The 13,596-nt window shown below is 26.8% G+C and overlaps 1 protein-coding gene across 1 annotated transcript in view; it reads right to left on the bottom strand.

The window, feature by feature from the left end:
- LOC111623998 (leucine-rich repeat and calponin homology domain-containing protein 3-like) overlaps positions 1-13,596 on the bottom strand; it is a 57,633-nt gene that overhangs the window by 29,125 nt on the left and 14,912 nt on the right. The window contains exons 2-5 of the mRNA XM_023366765.1: positions 8,847-8,991; positions 4,877-5,003; positions 4,686-4,791; positions 3,374-3,510 (exon numbers count right to left, since the gene is read on the bottom strand). Of these exons, the coding sequence (XP_023222533.1) occupies positions 3,374-3,510; positions 4,686-4,791; positions 4,877-5,003; positions 8,847-8,991 (515 nt within the window). The remainder of the gene's footprint in view (positions 1-3,373; positions 3,511-4,685; positions 4,792-4,876; positions 5,004-8,846; positions 8,992-13,596) is intronic.

Below are 13,596 nucleotides of genomic sequence, written 5' to 3'. Positions count from 1 at the left end.
TATAGGTTTTTTTTTTTTTTTTTGGTAAACTCCACAATCCTATATGGAGCTTTTATCCTCATGTCAAACTCCCTCATAAATATATAAAAATATATTTCCTGAAGATATACTTCCTCAGGATCAAAATGAAAAAAACTAGTCCAAGAGTAATATCAAACACTTGGTGACAAAGAACTGAAACATCTCCAATGCATCTTTCCACTTCTCAAAAACAAAATATGGAAAAGAAGAAGGAAAAAAAAAACACCACCGCTTCTGAAGCTCATTGCTAGCACATACACCCTCTCTTTAAATAAATTTTTTCTTTTCTTAGTAATTTACTGCATTGTGTACATGATGAACATTGAAAAATTCTAAATGTCATTACAGAATGCAGTATACAGGATCTTTTAAATCCATTATAGTAAGCTCTTGAAATAATGTACTGTATATTAAATGTTAAAATAACTTGTTATGCAAGTTAATAACACACACAAAAAGTAATTAAGCTAACATACATCATAAAATTATTTATGACAAAATTTGGTAATATAAAGAGGTCTAAGGATGTATTTTGAAAAATCTAATTTAAAATATTTAGACATATCTAATAATAAAATACTTCTTATGTGAGAATTAAATAATAAATCATCTACAAACCATTTCTTTTCCAAATTTTTCCAAAAACTATGCTTTATTAATTACTGTATTAAAAACTACAGATGGTAACACACAAACTAAACTGCAAAACATGATCAATAATGAATTGAATAGTGTATTGCTACTAAGATCAATTTAAATAATTTAAACAGTTATTTTCAACTGAAAGATAAAATTCTCAACAAAATATGAAATTAATAAAAAATAACTATAATTGTCAAATAGACTAACATATAGACTGATTATAATTTCTTGATGTTAAAATTTCTTGATGGGATGAGATGCAGCTAATAAATACAAGTCCTCTCTTATTAAAATTCTTTCAAAAAATATACAGTTAAGTGTTATTATAGATATTGATTTGGAGGCATACAATAGAATACACAAGTTTTCCTAAAAGATTTTATTTTTGAAAATCTGGTAATAAACAAACAAAATGTTATTTTTATTACTATATTATAATCAACTTTAATAATTAACTTGATATAAGAGATTTTCAAGGATCAACCCAAGTATATTTTTCAGATGAACCTATTTTGTTTAATAAGTTCTGGTCACTCACAATTTTATCATATAACTTATCACATTGTAAGTCATAATTTTGCTTTATAATTAGAATTACTTTCATGTCTTCAATATCTTGAGTATATTTTGATCACAAGAATTTGAGTGAAAATATTTTTTCTACAAAAGCTGTAGTTCCTGAAAAACAAAGGACTAATTCTATCAAATTATTAAAATATTAGAATTATTTTCATGCACTTCATTAAATATTTTGACTCATCTGTCAACAGCATCAAGTTTTCATTCATTCCATTTCCCCAATTTTTTGGATATTATTGAATTTATTAGGATCTATTGATGAAATAATCAAATTTCATCTGTTTCTGTTCATGCAATATATTCCTTAAATTCATTGAAACTATTCTTATTTTGTGCTATTCAGGCTTTTTCCTCAGTAGTATCCATTCAAATATATGACTCTTATCAACACAAAATAAGCATTTTCTAACAAATCATGAGTTCATAATACAATATACAAACTAGTAAGCTAAGTGTGTGTGTTTCAAAAACAGGACAAAAATGAAAATTTTATTAAAATAGTGAGATGGCTGCTGGGACAGAGCAGAAAACAGTACTGTCTCATTCAAAATGGCACACATGGTCAGTGTACTAATATAATTCTCATAATAAATAAAAAATATCAAAATTAATAAAGTTAATGTTTTACCAACTAAAAACCATATAAAAGCAAACATCTAAATTAAAATATGATTGTAGAATATGAAAAATAAATAAAGAAATATTATTAAATTTAATTGCAATTGAAAAACTGTCCAGAAAAAATAAATAAATAATCAATAATTCAGGTAATATCCCCCTGTAACAAGGCTTGCCTTTAATACTAATAATGAATTTAATTAATAATATAATTCAGGTAATATAAATAAATGTTTTTTAATAAAAACATTTATTTATATTACCTGAATTAAAAACGTTTTTAACTGAAAAACATTAAAAAATTTTTTAATGTATTTCAATTTTTTTTCAAAAAACTTTTCCTTTTATGACACCAAACTGATTTGTCATTCACATTCACAGGCACAAATTTGGTAGTATATTTACTACAAAAATGTTTTTATTTGACAATCAAAACAGAAAACTTTTATCACATTTTAACTCCTTTATAGTTTATTCTATAATGCCCAATCAACGCCCAATTATTCTCATTCCTGACACCCACTAATTAGTTATAATAACTACCTACTACAGGAATAATATTATCTCTTATATCTGGCAAAACACGACATACAACACTATACAAGTTATCACATAGATGATGCCTGTTGTTTGATTGCCAAATACGAGATAATTCATAGTTGGGAGTCAAATGTTAAGAGATTTTCTCAAATTATCTATTTATAAAAGAAATACAGTAAGCATGTAAATACAGTAAATACAAAGTAATTTCTACATTTAATAAAACTCTAAGATTACTTACAATTGCAGGTGGACATGTTAAAGGATTTTGATCAACTACTAGAATCTGTAGAGAAATCATAAGACGTAAAGAAGTCGGCAAAATTGCTATTCTATTTGCAGAAATGTTTAAATATGCCAATTGAAGCTCACATAATTCTAAAAAGTAAATGAAATTAATGATAAATAGGATAAAATGTTATCCAATCAGAAATTATAATATTAAAATGGAAAAAATTATTTATTCTNGTTTTTAACTGAAAAACATTAAAAAATTTTTTAATGTATTTCAATTTTTTTTCAAAAAACTTTTCCTTTTATGACACCAAACTGATTTGTCATTCACATTCACAGGCACAAATTTGGTAGTATATTTACTACAAAAATGTTTTTATTTGACAATCAAAACAGAAAACTTTTATCACATTTTAACTCCTTTATAGTTTATTCTATAATGCCCAATCAACGCCCAATTATTCTCATTCCTGACACCCACTAATTAGTTATAATAACTACCTACTACAGGAATAATATTATCTCTTATATCTGGCAAAACACGACATACAACACTATACAAGTTATCACATAGATGATGCCTGTTGTTTGATTGCCAAATACGAGATAATTCATAGTTGGGAGTCAAATGTTAAGAGATTTTCTCAAATTATCTATTTATAAAAGAAATACAGTAAGCATGTAAATACAGTAAATACAAAGTAATTTCTACATTTAATAAAACTCTAAGATTACTTACAATTGCAGGTGGACATGTTAAAGGATTTTGATCAACTACTAGAATCTGTAGAGAAATCATAAGACGTAAAGAAGTCGGCAAAATTGCTATTCTATTTGCAGAAATGTTTAAATATGCCAATTGAAGCTCACATAATTCTAAAAAGTAAATGAAATTAATGATAAATAGGATAAAATGTTATCCAATCAGAAATTATAATATTAAAATGGAAAAAATTATTTATTCTCTATATTATTAAATATTCATATTTTATAAATTAAGTAATAACTCTTATGCAAGTATTTTTTAAAGTTTTGCACTTTTTAAATAAAACAAAATATATAAATTTATTTAAAAAAATGGTTTGATTATATTTAAACACATTTTATAATATAAATTGAATATAAATCTATTACCATTCGATTTATATTCGAATGTTAACTGCCACCTTGTTTTCAATAAAAAAGAAGCCTGAAGAAGAGCCCAGAAGAGGTTACAAAAACGTTCACAAATGTTAAATGTAATAACACTGATTAATTGGTTAATGTGAGTCACACTTTTTATATAAAATAAGCAATTATTTATTGTGAAATTGTCACACTGCCGGATGCAATTTTTAATCATATTTTTTAAATTTATTTAATTTAAAATGTATACTCTCCATCTGAAATTAGTAGTGTCTTGTCTGTCCAAGTACATCATACTTTTCTTGTTAGCAATATAGTCATGCCAATCATCTAACTACTCCTTTCAGGGGAAAATTTTTGAATTGAAATAACATGACTTCAGATTTGCACTGAAAGTTCATAAATAGTTAATCAGGGCCTCCTATTCCTAATCTTTCCATATATGATCTTAGCTTTCATCTATATAATTCGATTCTCAAGATTAAGGAAGGACAGACAACCAGATGGACAACAGTGGAAATTTATAGATCTACAATTTTTCCAAATGAATTATTGTAATTGAAAAGTTTAAATAATTATCAGACAAACTTCTTATACTTATTGTAAATTAAATGCTTTTGAAATTATGATTTATGTATTTTGATATAAAACTGTAAGAAAACAAAGTATAAAAAAAATAAACATGTATTATTTAAATCCCCTCTCTTTTAAAATCATTACTTTAATGAACTATTCACATTTTTAATCATAATACAATGAATGAACTCTACATGTTTTCTTTAATATCCATCTTTATCATCAAATTTTCCTCCAAATCTTTAACACTTTAAATTATGGAATTGAGTTATAAAATTTACAATTATTTCAAATATAAATAAATCTGAAATTGTAATCATACATACAAAATTTTAAAAATTAAAAATTACCTGATGGCAATTTTGTTATTAAGTTTCTTCTCATATTTAAGGTGCAGAGAGAATGAAGATCTCCAATTTGAGGTGGTATATTAGAGATTTCATTGCAGCTGATATCCTGAAAACATTTTTAAGTTTTATTTATAATTTTATGAATTATTTTGATATTTGTAGAAATATATGAATTATCATTAATATCTTACTAAATCCATCAAGCATTGCATATGACCAATCTCCTCAGGTAGTGCAACTAGTTTGTTATTACTCAATATGAGCACTTGTAATGGTAACTGACATAGCACAGGTGATACAGATGTTAACTGATTACGACTGCAAAAAAAGTGTGTAATCAACAAAAAACTGAATTTTATTCTGTTTAAATATCATTTCATATTAGAAAAAATTGCTTTACTGGACTTAGAGACTTAGTAAAAATCCAAAATCTGAGTTTATGCTCTAACAAAATTTTTCTATAATTTTTTACTCTCATGGAGTCTTTTATAAATTATTTGATAATTTTCTAAAATTTCATCTAAAACTGAGTTTAAAATTAAAAACTTATATAAATTAAAATATTATTTATTTAAAATTTAAATACCATTTATTTCATTTGTTTTATATGCCTAAAGCATATAAAGCAAACAAGATACAGTGGGTGATCGGCTAATGAACATAATCCGTTCCAAGACTTTCTTCGCTATCCGAATTGTTTGTTAACTGATTATCAATTTACCATACATTTGTATGGGAATTTGATTAATTTGTTCTGGAGACCCCAGAAAATAAAAAATATATACTTTCTTACTACATTCATTTATATGTAATAATAAAAATACATATATATGCAGTCTTGCATTTTTATTAGTTATGTTTTTTTGTTTGTGGGGTTAAAGAATCTGTCTAATGTCAATTGCTTTTCTCTCTTCTTCAGGATTTTCATAAGTAATTAATAGCATTGTAATTGTAGAGATCCCTAAGCCTATTAACCTCAACCTGGTTTGTATGCCATTCTAAGACCGTTGATCTGATATCCCACACTTCTTCTAAAGATCTTTAATTAATAGCAGATATCAGTATTAATCCTCTTTTTCATAATAAAGCATATCTTGCTGAATTTCTTGGTATTCTTCATTCAAGAGTTCTTGGTATTCTTCTGTCGTCAGATCCATTTCAGGTTCCATTATAAGCTCTTCAATGTTCGTTATTTCTCAGAAGTGATTTTTGTTACTCCTTTAGCTGCTTGAGTCTTCTTGATTATACTGTATCTTTCTTAGATAAGACTGAACTGTACCCTACTGTAGTTTTGTTCAAGCCATACTGCCCAGCAACATCAGACATCTTCTGCCCACTCTCTACCTTTGCTATTTTACCTTTCGAAAATAAAACTCGACGCAAAACTTAACGCGTGCCCACTTGACAGTCTCGCAAATACTATAAAAGAATTGTATCTGTCAGAAAAATAAAAGACTGGAATTACAAGGGAGAGTTTCAAAGTTCAGAGGAATACTATCTGATCAGTATATTATACGATTGAGTGTCGATGTCGATGTCTCCAAAGCTCCAAAAAACTTCAAATTGTTGCCTGAAGACAAGGGGAAATCAATCAGTATTTGCTATTTCCGTCACTTCTTTTTATGTTTGTTCAGTGAAGTGTTCATTGTCCAATCATAAAAATCTTTCGTAAAAGTGTTCGTTATCCGATTTGTTCATTAACCGATCACCCACTGTATATGATAATTAAATTTTAGAAATAGGAAAACATATGATTTATTCATTGAAAATATATCTGGTAAAAATTTTAAAAATTTCATACTGGCATTGTATTGTCATATGTACTGATATGAGAACATTTTAAATATAGTCACCTTCAAACAACAGTCCACATGCAATAACACACTTCTGCCAACACTTGTACAACTGTTCACAAGATTTCTGAAACTCATTTTTGGCAACCTGCTTCATAGCATCTTCTTCACAGAAATGTTACCCTTTTCATAGTGCTTTTATCTTCAGGAAGAGGTAAAAATCATAAGATGTAAAGTCAAGCAAATATGTAACAGTGTGAATGCAATGTTGTGCCTGTTTTAGCAAGATAATTTTGAACAAAAAGTGAATGGTGCATCTGAGCATTGTTTTGAAGGAGATCCATCCTTAGTTGCTCAATATTCTGGGCACTTTATGAAAATTACTTCTCAAACTCCACACACTTGCAGACAGTGCTTCTTGCTGACCACAGCACTGTACAAAAAGAACTGGTAGTGAACAATGCCTTTCCAGATGAAAACACCTCGATATTTCCTTACCTTGTGCATAGTTCAATCATAGTTCAATCTCAAAAATAATGGAATCTCCCATGTAAATGATTACATTTAGTTTGAGAATCATAAAGAACACACCATGTTTCATCTCCAGTAATCAATTTATGCAAAAAACATCATATTCTTGTCAATTGCATCAAGAAGATTATCATTGACACTCACTTGTTCTTAACACTGGTCCACATTGAGATTTCAAGAAAAAATATGTTGACACACACTGTATGTATTGAAATCATCTGTTACAACAGAATGACAAGATCAAAATTCCAACTTTCTCTGCTATCTGTTCAACTGTTTATCAATTTGTTACAACAATTTCCCACATAGATTTCAATTCTCCACATTTTAAAATGTTGTTGGCTACCAAAACAATAGTAGTCTTCAAGCAATACTCAGACTTCTTGAAATCTCTAAAACACTTTTAATTAAATTAGCACATTTTCCTAATGAATTTTATCATTTCTAAGGTTTCAGTAGTAAATTTACCTAAATGTGACAGAATTTAACATTAGTTCATTAAAATATGATATCTTTTCACTTCAGTGCTTGCATGAAAATCACTTACTCCTGGTATCTGTCACAAGATTTATATGATCATGTGATAAACGATTCCATTTTTAAAGTAAAAGAGAGATGTTCATTAAACATGCTAGAATTTGTAGGTAAGACTTTAGTCTTATTTAATTGTTTAAAAAACAAACAGCCCTAGAACTTTTTGAATCTACCATTTATTTTAATTTCAATGATTTAAATAAATGTTTAAGTAATATTAAATGTATACAACGTTTTGCCAATAAAGAATTATTTGTACACTGTAGGCTAAGTACAGTGTATAATTTTTTTTCTCTTGGACAGATTTTTACTGTGTAATTTTTTGTAAGTATTTAACCAATCACCTACTGTATTATTTATTTTTTCAGCTATAAAAATCTCGTTTTCATTGAATCTTGTTTTAATATTGCATTATGATGGCAATTTGCTATCCTCTTCACAAGGGATGGGAAATATATTCAAAATTGTTACAGATTTATGATCTAAGCAACTAATAAAAATTGATATAGAGATTTGTCTGCTTTGCAGTTATCAAGTAGGTGTAACTTTTCAAACATTTTTGCTTTCTTCAGTAACTGATTTATTAAAAATTACACCTTATCCACCACAAAGCTGTTAAAATGGTTACGACAATGACAACAGCGTTGGTTTGGTGAAATTCAAAGGTTGTACAAAGACGATTTGCCAACTACTTTAAAGTTGGGAAGATATTTGGTTTTCTTGCATTTATGATCTTAAATTTCTTTTTTGTTACTATTATATTATGGTTCTTGTCAAATAAATGAATAACTTCGGAAAAGTTTATAGTATTTTGGTATCATAAACTTAATTCCAACAATAAGATAGAAGTTTAATAATATTAATATGTATGACAATAAATGGTGATAGAGAAGTTTAATCTGGTTAAGTTGTCAAACAGATAAAGAATATTGCTTGACTTCTTATTATCTGCCCTCCTCCGCTATTCATATTTTCAGCCAGTCTTTATTTGATACCTACGATCAAAATTTATAATTTGAAAAAGTACTGTATTCGAACCAAGTCTTTGTTTTCATTTTAAAATATTTTGTACATAATTCCTTCTTTCAGAATATTGAAGTAGAAACATTGTGTTTTCATAAGGTAAGTTATGGATGATGGCGTCCTATTTGAAGGGTCTGGGGGTTGTAAAAATGTCCGTTAAGTAGAGGTGTCCACTATTCAGGGATGTCCATTAATGGAAGTTTCACTGTAATAATTTCTGTTCTTTTCTGAAAAAGTTATTATTAATGAATATAAAATTAATAATAATAATTTTTTTTACCTGAGATCTAAATATGTTAGAGAATGTAAAGTGATCACAGAATCTGGGATGGAACGAATTGTATTATGATAGCAATCCAGCCTCTCTAGCAAATAAAATTCACAAATCTCGGACGGAACTTCACTAAACCTGTTCTTTGATAAGTCTAAAAATTATAACAAAAAAAATTATTACTAAAAGAGCAGAATATCCCAAAATAATGTTGAAAATAAAAGCTACATCCACAATTTGTGAGTTAACTAATGTGAACTAATCAGATGAGAACAAGATTTATTTGCTGTTTTGGAAGTACTTTATTGTCAATATTACATCAAATATGCATTTTGGAACATTAGATAAGGACAAGATGAATTTCATGTAATGAGACAGGCATCTTGTCCTCGTCTGAGTAATCTACATTAACTAACTCACCAATAGTGGATGTAGCTTTTATTTTCAAAATGATTATTAATTAATAAATTTATATAACTATTCTTTAATATAGTTAAATGGTAAACTATATTTCATTATTTTTAGTGTCAAAAAGATAACATAAAATGTATTCATTATCATCATCAATTTGTAAGTATCAATACTGATAGTCACAAAAAATTTTTTATTTGAAAGATGTCATCAATTTATCTTTTTTAGAAGGACAATTATAAAATTACAAATATAATTTACAACTAGTAAAGTAAGTTACATCAAGAAACTGGAAACAATGTTTCTCGATGTAGTTAGCCTGGGCAAGCATTTTGAGCAGTAATATGTCTATGTCACAAATAAAAGATTATAAGCAATTTATTGTTGATAAAAGAAAAAAAATATGATGAAAAGTACTAATAAAAAAGAAAAGTGTAGTACCAAAAAAATTAAATTAAACTAAACTAAACTTAACTAAACGAAACTAAACAAATAAACTAAACTAAAAAATAAAAGAATAATAAAATAAAATCAGTTGGCATTTAAGCAGGAAAGTCTTGGATAAATTGGAGTCGTTTGTTAAAAGCAGGCATGTTTGAGATTTTTCCAGTCTGGACTGAGGGAACTGCATCTGAAACAACATTGATGAGTCGCTTGACACGACTAAAAAACATATATTTTAAATAGTTACATAAAAGTTGAAAATTTCAAATGAGATGAGAGGAATAAGTTGAGCTGGTCCAATCCGGANTACCAAAAAAATTAAATTAAACTAAACTAAACTTAACTAAACGAAACTAAACAAATAAACTAAACTAAAAAATAAAATTATAAAATAAAAAATTATTTTACATTTAAGTGGGAAAAGTCTTCAATAAATTGGAGTCTCTTGTTAAAAGCAGCAGTGTTTGAGATTTTGTCCATTCTCAACTGAAGGAACTGTCTCCCCCTCAATCTTCAACAATCCTGCACAGGTCCAATCTTGTGCTCCAGTTACAGAAGGTTCCAGAACAATGTCACTACCACAAATTGCTAGCAAGATATTCCAGAAAGTTCCAGAATATTTTAATTGGAGAAAACTGTGGGAAATTTCCCCTTTATTAAAGCTTGTGAAAAATGCCGTCTACTGGGGATGAGACAGTACTACTGCCACTACAGCCACTGTAACAGCGAGAGAAGTGCAGCATGTGGGGCCACCCATAGGACGTAAACCTGGTTCCTTTTTCTTGAATTTGAATAACTTTTCCATAGTTTAATCTAAATTCACCAAACTAGGCAAAAATATAAAGCAACTCTCTGGTTTTATATTTCAAAAAACAGTACTAAAAGTATCAAAATACTTTTTTGTTATTACTTATATATATATTATACTGCTCACTTACTGCTTGCCCAGGCAATAATATTGTTTATAAATTATAATTTAACTTATATTATAATTTATAAATTTGTTGCCAAATAGTAAATTTGCAATTGGATATCTCCATCAAGAGATAAACATAAACAACGAGAATCTGACTGCTACTAAAAATTTGATACTGAAAGTGAGATATAATTATGAAAATCATTAATAAACTAATCTTAAGATTTTGCCCAATCTTGAACCTTTAGAAATAATGATGCATTATTAATGGAATAAGAGGAAGGAAACAGATATTAATATCAACATTTTGAGGACATTAAAGTAAAAAAATATACTGTATTTAGCTATAACTTCCTTGTTAGATAAAATTTTCAATTAATTTGTATATGACCTAGTTAATGTCAAAATACATTGTCTTAAGTGAACAACTAGGATTGAAATATACAATAAATGTAATTAATAATCTTTTTACAAGTAGTTTAAAAATTTTGCAACTTTAAAAATGATGAAATCTTTTGAAATAAGATCATCTTGATATTGTTTTTCTTACCAAACAATCTGCCAGAATTTTATTGCGCTTTATTAATGCTAACTAATAATCTGAAACAATGCAATTTGGTCAGAGGTAGGCAATTAACCATCACTATCTCATAATAAGTTTAATAATTATAAATAAATAATTTAGCAAGAGATGGTTCCTAATGCCTACCTTTAGTATCAAATTACTTAGCAATTACTTATTAGTAGTAGTAATATAACCTGATATAATCCAGCAATCGTTTAGCTTTAATATATAACTATAGTGTTTTAGACATTTGATGTGTACTGTTTATTTTGTAAATAATTATTGCTGTGGAGTAAATATTTTTATTTATGATATTTTCTTTGATTGTAAGAAAATGAAAACAGTCGACATGTTAAAAGTATGTTTAAGTTAAAGAATTATTTCTGCTTATAATTGTCTATAGATTCAATTATTCTTACTTAAATTGGTTAGGTAGTGTAAACTACAGAAGTAAATTTCATAGAGTTGAAGAGTTTGTTTGGCAATACAGTTGTCCCTTGATAATCCGACAGGTATGNGCATGATAAGTAGAAGTTACTAATTCTTGTTCAGAGCTAATTATTTTCTTCCAGAGTATTCTAAATTAAAATTAACAATTAATTTATTATACAGACCGTGATATAATTAATGTATCAAGTTATAAATTATCAGGGCCTATATACTGTTTTTCTTATAAACACAAATTACACTCTTATTGCAATTTTTTATAATTGATTAAAAAGTAATTGAATAAATATATAGATGAAAATATTTACTGTATATACAAAAATATTAGCAACACTATAAAACAATCAAATCTAAATAATTACTTATTTAATCACATATTTTAATGCATAATGTATTAAAGATCTTATAACTTAATTTTTTAAAACATTGATTTTCCTAGTAATATCATTTTTATAAATATATTTCATTTGAAAAGTTAGATATATTAAAAAATAAGTTAATTATGAGATGTTTATAAGTTAACATACAAATGTTCAATTAAAAAATGGTTTGTTTAATTTGAAAATGAAAAAATATATAATACAGTATTATAATTTATGTATTAAATTCATTTAAAATGAAATGTTAACATAAAATGTGAGACATTCTAAAAGCTAAGACAAAATTTATTTATTTATTAAAAAATATTAATTTTTAATTTTAATTCTTCAATTACAATAATTCTTGAGTTATTGAACTGACACAAAAATAGTTTATAGTATAAGTTATTTATGATAAAAGCAAAAACAATTGTAGTAACATATAAAATATAAATTAATAGATATACAGTATCTTTCTAATTGTGAATTTGTTTAGATAATTTTGTAATATTTTGTAATAAAAAAAAATACATTGTCTTTATCCATACTGTTACTAGGTTTATAATCTTTGAACTTCTGAATGGTATATAGATCATTTACCAAATTAACTTCAATAATGCTGTTAGGAAAAATATATCCTTGGAAACAGATTTAAGTCATCCTAGTAATACTTTATCTTTGCTTTTGTATAACCTTGGCATTAATTTTCTATTATTAATGAAATATATTTATCTGAATTTATTACAAATGTTTAATTATGATATTCAAACAAATACAAAAATTCCCATCTATGCATTAACCATTAAATATTATAACATGTACAAAAATCCCATCTGTATGTTAATATTAACATTAAAAATAAAAATTAACAATAACATTTTGTATTTGTTTACATTATTTTAAAAGATAATATATTTAACTGTTAATGCATAGATGGGAATTTTTGTATTTGTTCGAATATCATAATTAAACATTTGTAATAAATTCAGATAAATATATTTCATTAATAATAGAAAATTAATGCCAAGGTTATACAAAAGCAAAGATAACGTATTACTAGGATGACTTAAATCTGTTTCCAAAGATATATTATATGTTTATATTACATATATATAATACTAGCTTTTGCCCGCGGCTTCGCTGGCGTTAAGAAGTATTATTATTAATTAGGTATAGTTTTTGCGGCTTTACTTTTGTTTAGCGTGTGTAAAAAATTAGGGCCTACAAAACTTCTTTGTACACAATATTCTTAACTAATCTGTCATTAGGCGCTAAAACTATCAAGCTATTGGGTGAACTTACTCGTGAGCAAGCAACATAAAACTGTCCATGAGAGAACATTCTTCAACTTCTCCATTAACGTTCAGATTTTCTTTATCCATTTTAAAAAAGTCTAACCGACAAAACTAATACTTAAACCAAACGAAAACAAAACGAATGCCAAATACAAAGCAGAGTCTATAACCAAAACTACTAAACCGAAACAAAGCAAATGCAATGCAAAATATGCCAAGAAAAAAACAGCCAAAATCGTCAAATATAATCCGCTAAAAATAATTAGGTATAGTATGTACTATTAGATACGGCGGCCACTCATCATCGGGTATATGTAACTCA

Source organism: Centruroides sculpturatus, unplaced genomic scaffold, assembly GCF_000671375.1.
Source record: "Centruroides sculpturatus isolate CEXI.00-Female unplaced genomic scaffold, Cexi_2.0 scaffold326, whole genome shotgun sequence".
NCBI classification, from domain to species: Eukaryota; Metazoa; Arthropoda; class Arachnida; order Scorpiones; family Buthidae; genus Centruroides; species Centruroides sculpturatus.
Note: the sequence above shows the minus strand (reverse complement) of the source record. Positions and strands in the feature narration are given on the sequence as shown.